Source organism: Thermothelomyces heterothallicus (genome assembly GCF_042370625.1).
Source record: "Thermothelomyces heterothallicus CBS 202.75 unplaced genomic scaffold P884_scaffold_14, whole genome shotgun sequence".
Classification (NCBI taxonomy): Eukaryota; Fungi; Ascomycota; class Sordariomycetes; order Sordariales; family Chaetomiaceae; genus Thermothelomyces; species Thermothelomyces heterothallicus.
Window position 1 is genome coordinate 644832 of NW_027192575.1, and position 10005 is coordinate 654836.

Below are 10005 nucleotides of genomic sequence, written 5' to 3' on the forward strand. Positions count from 1 at the left end.
GGTCCGCCACGTCTTACGGAGACAGGTGCGTAACATGCATTGTGACGGCGTCTGGTATCGTTTGCTATCTGGCTTAATGGTAGGACTGTTGAGAACGGGCTCTGATACGTCTCGAGGCAGCCCTTGAATGGCTATGACTATATAGACCGAAACAAGGAATTTATTACTACTTTATGAAGATAATGAAAAGGAGGGGGTCAGTGCGAATAACCACGGTTGTATGTATATACGAGGGGCTAAGAATGGGCAGGGACATGAATGGGCGAGCGTGCGGCTACTCGGCAGCGGCCCTGATGATCTCCCGCACCGCCTCGTCAACCCCCCGGGCAACGATGGTCGGCTCGAACAGCAGCCGGTCGGTCCATCCTCTGCCCGCCCTGTCCACCCACGCGGCCCGCAGGCCGGCCGAGACCGCGCCCACGACGTCGAACGGGTTCGAGCTCACCAGCCACACCTCCTCGGGCCTCCCCTCCTTGCCCACCCGCCGCAGCAGGTGCTCGTACGCCCGGCGGTCCGGCTTGTAGACCCGCACCTCGTCCACGCTCACCAGCCCGCGCAGCACGCCGGCGTGCGGGGCCAGGTCGGTCGCGTTGGACAGGGACGACGATATCATATCGGGCGTGCCGTTGGAGAAGACGTACGCCTCCACTCTAGTCTTCGCCGCCGCCGTCCCCGCCCCCGCCGGTGCCGGTGCTGGTGCTGGGGCTGGGGCTGGGGCTGGGGCTGGTTCCGCCTGATCACGGATCGACCGGAAGGCGGCGGGCACCTCGGGGAAGACGCGCAGCGCGTCGTACGCCCGCATCACCCGGTCCTCTCGGTCCGGCGTGAGGACGGAGGCGAGGGCCGGGTCGAGGTCGGCGACGGCGTGCCGCAGGGAGGCGAGGGTGAGAGTGGTGAAAGGGCGGTAGTGGCCTGGTTGTTTAGTATATTATTTTCTTTCTTTCTTCCTTTCTCCCTTTGTTTCTTTGTTTCTTTCTTTCTTCTTCCTTCCTTCCTTCCTTCTTTCTTTTTTTCTCTGGTCCTTTTTCGGTTGGTAGAGACGCATGGGAGATTAGGGAGCAGAGAAAGGAGAGAGGGGGAAGGGGAGGGGTGGAAGGCGTGGACGGAGTATCTGATTTGGGAGATGATGGTGACTCACCCATGCTGTTGATGCGCCACGTGTATTCAAGCTGGTAGCGTCGCCAGAGCGAGGCCAGCTCTCCTGCGCGGTCATGGCCGGCAATCTCGGCCAGTTCGGCGGCGATCGAATCTGTCGACAGGATGGTGCCGTAGAGATCGAAGGCGATGATGGTCGCCATGGCGGGTTGCGATGGATTCGTCTCGTTGCTCCGGTGAGGTTCCGTGCTCGTGCATGCCCCATATGGTGACAGAGGTATCCTCTCCGGAGCAAAGGGCCACAAGGGCTGATGTTGGTTTGCTGACGGTACTTATAAGCACTATGTAATCCGGAAGGTGCATGGGGACGCCGAGTGGGGCCGAGAGCGGGGAATCACGGCAGAGGCGGCGGGAGAAGAACGGCTCTCTTCGGCCGAAGCATTTGGGGAATGTAGGCCGGGGAGGGAGAGGGCGGGGGGTGCGAGGCCGACTTACATGAACGTTTTAGGGAGGTAAGGTACTTTTGACATCATCAAGCTGCCGTTTTCACTTTCCAACCCGGCTACTTTCAGTACCTCGCCTCACAACTATTGGTTTCATTTCAGCGGAATTTTCAGAGAAAGATAATAATCCGTAATTAAATCAATAGAATTAGAAATAGAGAAATTACGCCCTCGCCATATCGGCCGACATTCCCGAAGAGTACAGGGCAAACTAAGAGCAATTCCGCGTCGCCCTCTCGTCCCTTCTCATCGAGCGCATCGCCGCCCCCTTCTCAAAACCCAAGCGCAGGTCCAAACGGCGCTCCCGGGAAACTCGCTAGGACCGGCTCCCCGCCCCTCGGCGAGCGAGCCAGACAGCGCCGAGGTCGAGCTGCAGGACGTGGCCTGGCTGTGCGGCGCGGCGCCTGCCACCGCTTCGTCCACCATTTCCGCGGCCACGAGGAGCTCGCCATGGAGTATTACACGGTCGAGCGGCTGCTGGCGGCCGACGAGGTGAGGAGCTTTGGCGAGTGGGTCGGGAGGGTGAGATGGAAGGCGAGGTGACGATGGAAGAGAGTGTTATCTACCTTGTTTCGGAGTAAGATGTCGCTTTTTTAGCTTCCTTTCCCTCCTCTTCCCCCCCCCCCTTTTTTTCCCTTTTTTTTCCCCTTCCTTTTCTTTGATGGATAACATGCCGATATCTCATAACCATCAACGTGAACAAAATCAAATCAATGCCTCCAGACATGGAATAACCCCCAAAACACCATTCATTCCGCTCGAGGGCACCCAAATGCATGTCATGACCTCATCAACAGGTAAGAAATGGTAGGACGCACTGAGACACTTCACCTCGCCGACAGCAGCGCCTCCTCCTCCTCGTCTTGCTTCTTTCCATCCTGCCTGCCTCCCTTGGGATAGCCCAACCCGTGACCCTGCCCATCAGCCGTCCCCATCACCCCATGACCACCATCATCATTACCACTACCACCACCAACACCACCACCACCACCACCACCACCACCACCCCGCGCATGCAGCGACCCTTCGCCGTCCGCCTCCTCGGCAGAAACGACCCCGACCTCCGTCACCCAGCTCCGCTGGCGGTGTAGCCCTTCGACCGCCGCGTGGCGCGCCGGCACCGTCCCCGAAGCCACCACCACGGTGTCGGACCTGCTCACGGCGGCCGCACCGCCGCCGCCGCCGCCGCCGCCGCCGCCCCAGCCGAACTCGGCGCTCATCGCGCGGTCGACCTCCCGCTTGAGCGTCGACGGAGAGGGGTGGATCGAGCGGGACTGGTCGTAGTAGTAAGGAGGGGAGGAGGGAGAGGAGGAAGAGGGATGCTTGACGCCTAGCTCGAGAGCGTCCCCTCCTCCCCCCCAGGCGGCAGCGCCGGGCAGGTGGAGGGCCTTGCCGTGCGCGGTACTGGCGGTGAGGTGGTAGTCCTCGTAATGGAGCAGGCGGCGGTAGGTCGTGGCGGCGTAGACGAGCGCTGCTACGTTGGCCGCGCTGGGGAACGGGTTGGTTAGCGTCGGGTTCAGGACAACGGAAACGAGAAAAAGAAAAAAAAAAAGGGGGAAGAAGAAGAGTCCTGGGGCTTGGGTCAAGCCTTACAGAAGGCCGCAATCGAGGGACAGGCCGACGGTGGAGTAGTGCCCGTCCATGTGCTCTAGGTAGGCGACGATGTCGAGCGCCAACACGGCAAAGGCCAAGGTGAGCTTGATGGATTGGGTGAAGACCATGACAAAGGGCGTCAGCCGCTCGGTGGCCATGCGGGCGATCTCGACTATGTTGAGGACGAGGGCGATGAGGTTGAAGCCGACGTTAGTGGCTTCCCAGCTGTGGTCCGGGTTGCATGTCAGCAGAAGAGCAGAGCAGATGGAAAAGCTACTCTGAACGGTCTTTTTTTTTCTTTTTTCTTTTTTTTTTTTTTTTGGTTTTTTTAATACAAGATTGTCCGAAGCCGATCTCTTTGGATAGCGGGTGTGAGTGCATAAACAACGGAGACTGGTCGGAACAGAACCAGAAGGGAGGCGCTGGGATGGCTTACCCCGTGGGGGGGGAATTGCCATACACCACCTCGACAATGGGCACCTCGCCCTGCTTGTCCCGCTTCTCGTAGTCCTCAAAGGTCTCGGCCAGACGGTACGCAAAGATGCCCATGAGACACAGCAGCACGGCGATCTGGAAGATCCAAAGAGGGATCAATATGGCCTTGCGCCACCGCGCCCGCGCGTGCATCGCCTGGTCGAGGTCGAGCGACGACATGGTATGGGAGCCGGAGCCGAACACACTGGTCGCTGATTGTTTGTATGTATGTACAAGCGCCCCTCATCCGAGCACCGACCGTGGCCGCCGTCCGGTCAGTGCGCTCAACGCGGCGCGTCGTCGTCGTCGTCGTCGTCGTCGTCGTCGTTGTTGTTGCTGACTGCAGCGTTGAGAAACGGTCCGAGCCACCAAGCGCGAAATGGTTTCCGACGAGTGACAAGAGTTCTCGAGGAATTCGTCTGATCTCGGGACGACCTCTCATCGTGGGCGGAACAAGTGGCAGTGCCTCGTCCCGGCTGCCGTCTGCAGGGAGCTCTCAGCCTCCTCCATTCTGGACGCACCAACACCCAAAACGGTGGGAGCTGACAACGGCCCCCAATGCCCGCTTTGGTCCTGCACGGAGCTGCATGTTGGTTGGTTAGTAGGTGGGGTTGGCGACAGCAGAGCCAACGGAATGAAATGCCCTAGGCATGTTTGTTTACTTACACATTAGAGCAGCTTCCACTAATAGGTTCCTGACGTACACAGGGTTGGGGTTAGTTACACTACCGACGTGGAAACCGGACGGCACAGCCACTATTCAGCATCCTACACACAGGCATGGAAGGAAAGAACCCCTTGTTTCGCTAGTGTAGCCTAGCGTTGCCCAAGACATCGACATGCCGTGTGAGACAACGTTGAACGAAAAGCACCCCGACGAAAAAAACATATCAAAAATAAAAGTACGTATTTATTCGTTCCTGCTTGTTAAGAAGTTTCCTCTCTCCCTTCCCAAGAACCCTCCGTACTGATCGAACCACACTCCTTCTTGTGGCCTAACCATCGAGGTTGGCCGCAGTCCCAAGCTACCCTCTGCCTCCTTGTCCACGACATTATCTCTGAAGGACATTGTCGATGAAGTATATAAAATATCGTAGAAGTTGTATGAATGGTAATGTCGTGTGTGGCAAAGGCTAGTCGATCAGATCCCCTTAGCCGCCGCGTCCTTGTGGACGTTTGGGGCATTGAACGGAATGACGTTCCCGCTCGCGTCCGTCATGGAGGGAACTGAGACGTCAATTTGACCCCCGGCGTTCTGGCGCTTGGCCGGTGCTAAGGAGTATGTCAGCCAAGCCGCGCTCTAGACATGGGACCAGCACCACAAAAAAACCCAGGGCAAGCGACGAACCACTCTTGTCAACTGCAGGATAGGCAAGAGCCACGGCGGCGAGGGTGAGCACGGTAGCGACGGTGAGCTTCATGGTGGCCGATTAAGAAGTGTGTATGTGTATGTATGGACGTGCTGGTCCCTGAGAGAAGTGCAGAGAGATCGGAAGCAAGGAACGAACGGGTCGACCGGCGACGAGAAAGGAAGTGTGATGAACTCCGCGTCAATGGGGGAGGAAGCGAGTGGCGATGGGGGAAAGAAAGGGATAGAATGCCAGAGGAGCCGAGGTTAAGGGCAGCAGGTTAATGTATGCTCTCGCGGCAGCAGACCATCAGGGTCAGCCATCCCTGATAGACAGTATGCGTTTCGAGAAAGCCTCCCAAGAGGGATGATCACTGCCCAGTCCCGACAACTTTTGTCAAAGGTCGTTAGCCCCGGAGAACCCTATGTTTCGAATCCTAGACCCTCGATGGCAGCATACGGCCCGAAGCTGAACCTTTTTAGGGAATGAGACTCCTGACTGAGACGTGCAGGTGCGAGCTCTGGGCCTTCGATCATACGCAGCTTCAATCCCGCAATCCCGCAATCCCGCAACCCCCAACATAGACAGCGCTTGATGCAACGCGGCTACCATTAAGCTTGGACGGCATAGTGAGCCAATGTCACAGTGGCCTCGGCGAAGCGACGCTAAAACGAGTTTGTTTGTTCTACTGTGTGCAGGGTAAAAAGTCTGGAGAGGTTCATGGAGACAGCCAAGGAAGCGAAGTTTCTTGAAGCAGGGGGATGAAACCGTCAGAGGGGCGTTGTCACCGGGGGCATGCCGCACTCCGGCATGGGGTAGCGCAGTCGGAAGAGCTATATCCGATCCTGGATGTTTGAGAAGCAGGCACAGCCCCGGCCTGCCGTGTCGCAGCATCCAGGAGCCCAGAACGGCCCATATGCTGCCGGAATATAAGGCGTGTTGCAAGGGCCTCAGGCTGGGGATGTTCGTGCGCTTGGCAGAAGCTGGAGAATGTGAAGGCACACAACAAGTGGGGGGGTTGCCGAAACACTGGTTGCGCCTATTGACAGCTGTAGGCATCTGCCATTATGTGGCATCGTCACGTCTCCCTGGCAGACATAACTATGCTCTTAAATGATTCAGCTACTTGCCATATTCCAGCAGATTGCCCTGTATTCTCCTGTAGAATCTTAAAAGTTCGAAAGCCATTCCAAATCTTTTCTTTGTTGCTGCCAAGTCAGAAAGAGGAATGCTGAATGCTGAAGCACTGGCTAATACACGACCAATCATCACATCGGCCACGTATCGAACCGGACGAGTGATCTTGTCTGCACAACAATGGAAAGACTGTCAAGTTCAAGTTGTTTCCCGGATTTTTTCAAGCCCGACCCTAGCAACAAGAATTACCATCACGTGCCAATTGAGACCGAAAGGGAATAAAAAGAGAATACTAAAAAAAAAAAAATGGCAAAATGGCAAAAAAATTCATAACGGAGAGGAAAATTGGCCGGAAAAGGAAGTCCTGTGGAGTGCAGCTGGGCCTCAGGCTGCCGACGGGCCGATAGGAGACCGTCCCGTCTTCAGGCTCCGCCTGCGGGCCTTATCAGCAGCCCTGCCCCGCACCACCTTGAAGGCCATCCAGCTCCGGCCGCCCCACCTGTGCAGGCTGCTTTCCTCATCCGTTGACCCCTCCTGCCTCTCTCCCGCACTTCCCACTTTCTGTTCCTTCGTTTCCCGAGAACTCCGGGGCTGGCTTGCGTCGCTGTCGCTTACAACTGCGCTCTTTTGGTTCAAGAGACCACCCATATCCAACAATCCCTGGCCTCCGCACCCCGCGGTGACAAATTGACGAGTTTTCGTGTCAAACTTGTTCCGCCGACAAGCGACACGGCCAAGCCAACCCACACTCACCATGGCCTCGGTCGAGCACTGTTTGTACTGTTTCGAGACTCTGGCGGCCCATCTCGAGGGCCGCAAACCCATGACCCTGTCTGAAGTGCAAAAGTCGTGGGCCGAATACGCCCGCTCCACCGCGGCCGCAGATGCCGCCGAAAGCAGCAAGCTCTCCAAGCGGCTACCCGCCCTCCGCCGCGTCACCGAAGACTCGTCGTCGTCCTCCTCCTCCTCCGCTTCCTCGGCATCCACCAGTACCCTCTCCCTCGGCCCGAGCACTCCGGAAACTCCGGTCTCTTCTGATTCGGCCCTTGCCGAGGACGGCCAGGCGGCAGAGGCAGAGGCAGAGGCAGAAGCGGGGCAGGACGTTGCCGTCGCCGCCTCCGCCGTCGCAGCCGCAGCCGCCTCACAAATCACCGAATCCCCGCTCTTCGTGACGTGGAACACGGTCTCGTCCCGGGCCGGCGGCGGGCGCTCGCTGCGGGGGTGCATCGGCACGTTCGAGCCGCAGGAGCTGGACGAGGGCCTGTCGTCGTACGCGCTCATCTCGGCGCTGCAGGACACGCGCTTCCGGCCCGTCGCGGCGCGCGAGCTGCCCTCGCTCGAGGTCGCCGTCACCCTGCTGACCGACTTCGAGGACGCCGCCGACCCCATGGACTGGGAGCTCGGCACCCACGGCCTGCGCATCTCCTTCCACCACCACGGCCGCCGCTACGGCGCCACCTACCTGCCCGACGTCGCCGTCGAGCAAGGGTGGACCAAGGAAGAGACCCTGGTCAGCCTCATGCGCAAGGCCGGCTGGGTCGGCAAGAAGGACCGGTGGACCGAGATCCAGCTTAACGTCGTGCGCTATCAGGGCAAGAAGGAGAGCTTGGGGTACGCCGAATTCAAGAGGTGGAGGGACTGGGTGGAGGGCAAAGGGAAGTAGAGGGGTGAATGGGGAGCTCCGTCGAACCTTTTTTTCTTTTCTTTCTTTCTTTTTTCTTTTCTGTCCCTCCTTAGGAGGCGAGGAGATGCTCACGTTTTGAAGAAATAGAGGGGAAGGCATCGGAGGAGCGGGCGCGGGATGGTGCCTTTACAAGGGAATTACAGGGTTTCTGGGTTTCTGAGGAGTCTGGGTCGGAGCACATGGGAAACCGGGTAACGGGTACGGTAGGTAGTTCCGGGTTGGCTTCGGAAGGGCGTAAACGGTTTCCCCCAAATCACGAGGGTTGCTGGTGGTTTTCGAGACCAGATGGTTGGGTTGCTGGCTATTCTTTTGCGCCTCACAGTTGTGATGCGCGTGGCTAACCAGTCCGACAGGCAGGTTTCGTCCATATGGAATCTGTTGGATTCGATGGAAAGGAACCTAAGTGCTTGCATTCCCGCGCCCAAACAATTTTTTTCCCCTTGATGTAAGGCAATAAAAAGGGATCGCTTCTTTCTTTCCATCACAATAGCCACGAGTTCCCATCGCGAAGATCATTGGCGATGAAGCGCTGCGAATACTGATTCCGTCTTCGCATTTTATTAAATAACACCATACGAAGAAGGCCGCTTGTCTCGTCGATAAGTCCAATATCGCCAAATGGTTATCGCTGCAAACTGACTGACTGACTGACTGACTGACTGACTAAACGCAACCGACGAGATGGAAACAGGCCACGTGCTATTATCCCAGACCCAGAACCCAGCTAAACCATGGTATCTCGCGCACTCCAAGCTCCCGTCTTAAAAGCATGTTCCAAGCATGTCTCCCAACTCCTCGCTTGCCGCTCGCCAACAAAAAATTCCTCCCGCCCTTTTCCACCCTGCGGAAAACCAGCCTAAGCATCCCTGACGATCCTGATCTGATCCTTGACGATCCCGCGACGCTTCCCCCTACCAGTCAGGCCCCGCCCGACTCGTTGGAGCCTTCCCGCCCGGCCCGCTCCGAGCTTCCGGCACGTCCGGCCCTACCAGCACCGCAACTTCCTCCAGAACCCGCCGTCCCCCTTGCCCACGCGGTCGCCCCTGATGTTGGGGCCCCTGACGCCGGGCCCGCGCTTCTCCTCGTCGGCCTCGTCGTCGCCCGGCGGCGGCAGCGGCGTCAGCGGCTTGGTCATGCCGCGGCTGGTGGCGGCTGGCTGGGCGCCGGCGCCCGCCTGGGCGAGGCGGCGGGCCTCGACGACGCGGCGGATGATGAGCGCAAAGGTCTCCTCGATGTTGACCTCGAGCCGGGCGCTCGTCTCCATGAAGCCGCAGCCGCGCTTGCGCGCCCACTCGAGCCCGGTCGCCGCGGGCACCTGCCGGCTCTCCTGGAGGTCGCACTTGTTGCCCGCGACGATCTTGACGGGCGGGACCGTCTTGCCGCTCGCCGACGACCCGCCGACGCCGACGGCGGCGGAGGAGGAGGAAGAGAGGTCGAGGGTGGTCAGGCCGGCGCGGCGGGCGCGCGCCGCATTGTCCAGCCGCGTCTCGGCCTCCATGTCGATCAGCTCGTTGAAGTAGTCGAGGGCGTCGAGCGAGTCGCGCGACGTGATGTCGTAGACGAGCAGGAAGGCGTCGGCGCCCAGGTTGGACGACGCCCACATGCCGCGGTACTCCTCCTGTCCGGCCGTGTCCGTCAGGCTCAGGTGGTACACCACGCCGTCCAGCCGCCGCGTCACGCTGTAGCTGTCCTCGATGGTCGGGTCGTACTCGCTCGTCCACTGGCTCCTGACGAGCCGGAGGGTGATGGAGGACTTGCCGCAGCCGCCGTCGCCGCAGATGGTGATGGAGATGGGGATGGGCGTTTGCGAGGCGTCCGAGGCGGACGGTGTGTGCGTCGTCGACTTCATCTTTGGAGGAGCAAAAGGGGGGGGGGGGGGGGGTGGGTTTGGGAGAGAATCGGCTTATCGCTGTGTAGGGAATGGGCGTTTCGGACCGCGGTGGGCCGTCGCCGCGATGCGCGTGGAAAGCGACCTCCCGATCAAATGATACTTTGTAGTGTTTTTGATCGAGGAACCGGCTTCTTTGGGTAGGGTAATTTCTGGGGCCGCCACGCGGGAGGTGTAATAGTACTTGGGCGGACTCCTAGAGCAGAGTGAATAAAAAATTGGAGGATGTCGAATCGAAGGAGCTAGGAGGGTGAACAAGCTCAGGCGGACTCAGAAGATCAA

At 58.9% G+C, this 10005-nt stretch overlaps 6 protein-coding genes across 6 annotated transcripts; 1 reads left to right on the forward strand and 5 right to left on the reverse strand.

The window, feature by feature from the left end:
- Positions 1–144: 144 nt before the first annotated feature.
- On the reverse strand, positions 145–1459 carry P884DRAFT_245244 (HAD-like domain-containing protein). Its single transcript, XM_069440418.1, has 2 exons — positions 1139–1459; positions 145–912 (listed from the first exon to the last, which is right to left on the reverse strand). Exons 1-2 carry the CDS (start codon positions 1296–1298, stop codon positions 275–277), a joined length of 798 nt encoding a protein of 265 aa, XP_069296874.1. The 5' UTR covers positions 1299–1459; the 3' UTR covers positions 145–274.
- Positions 1460–2233: 774 nt separating this feature from the next.
- On the reverse strand, positions 2234–3845 carry P884DRAFT_330387 (uncharacterized protein; the record flags this gene model as incomplete). The annotated part of the gene is made up of 3 exons (XM_069445684.1): positions 2234–3086; positions 3192–3416; positions 3628–3845. 3 exons carry the CDS (start codon positions 3843–3845, stop codon positions 2426–2428), a joined length of 1104 nt encoding a protein of 367 aa, XP_069296875.1. The 3' UTR covers positions 2234–2425.
- A 961-nt stretch (positions 3846–4806) lies between these two features.
- On the reverse strand, positions 4807–5086 carry P884DRAFT_300563 (uncharacterized protein; the record flags this gene model as incomplete). Its single annotated transcript, XM_069444782.1, has 2 exons — positions 4807–4937; positions 5014–5086. The coding sequence occupies 2 exons, from the start codon at positions 5084–5086 to the stop codon at positions 4807–4809; spliced, it is 204 nt and encodes a 67-aa protein (XP_069296876.1).
- Positions 5087–5349: 263 nt separating this feature from the next.
- Positions 5350–5835, reverse strand: P884DRAFT_260766 (uncharacterized protein). Its single transcript, XM_069441488.1, has one exon. It carries the CDS (start codon positions 5624–5626, stop codon positions 5411–5413), a length of 216 nt encoding a protein of 71 aa, XP_069296877.1. The 5' UTR covers positions 5627–5835; the 3' UTR covers positions 5350–5410.
- Positions 5836–6905: 1070 nt separating this feature from the next.
- On the forward strand, positions 6906–7814 carry P884DRAFT_300564 (AMMECR1 domain-containing protein; the record flags this gene model as incomplete). The annotated part of the gene is made up of 1 exon (XM_069444783.1): positions 6906–7814. One exon carries the CDS (start codon positions 6906–6908, stop codon positions 7812–7814), a length of 909 nt encoding a protein of 302 aa, XP_069296878.1.
- A 1006-nt stretch (positions 7815–8820) lies between these two features.
- On the reverse strand, positions 8821–9684 carry P884DRAFT_270522 (P-loop containing nucleoside triphosphate hydrolase protein; the record flags this gene model as incomplete). Its single annotated transcript, XM_069442360.1, has 1 exon — positions 8821–9684. One exon carries the CDS (start codon positions 9682–9684, stop codon positions 8821–8823), a length of 864 nt encoding a protein of 287 aa, XP_069296879.1.
- Positions 9685–10005: the final 321 nt, after the last annotated feature.

Excerpts from the sequence above, each read along its gene's own strand:
- P884DRAFT_245244 (XM_069440418.1), bottom strand. The coding sequence starts at position 1,298 with ATGGCGACCATCATCGCCTTCGATCTCTACGGCACCATCCTGTCGACA. Across the intron at positions 913-1,138 it reads GTGGCGCATCAACAGCATGG|GCCACTACCGCCCTTTCACC; the intron begins GTGAGTCACCAT and ends CTAAACAACCAG.
- P884DRAFT_260766 (XM_069441488.1), bottom strand. The coding sequence starts at position 5,626 with ATGGTAGCCGCGTTGCATCAAGCGCTGTCTATGTTGGGGGTTGCGGGA.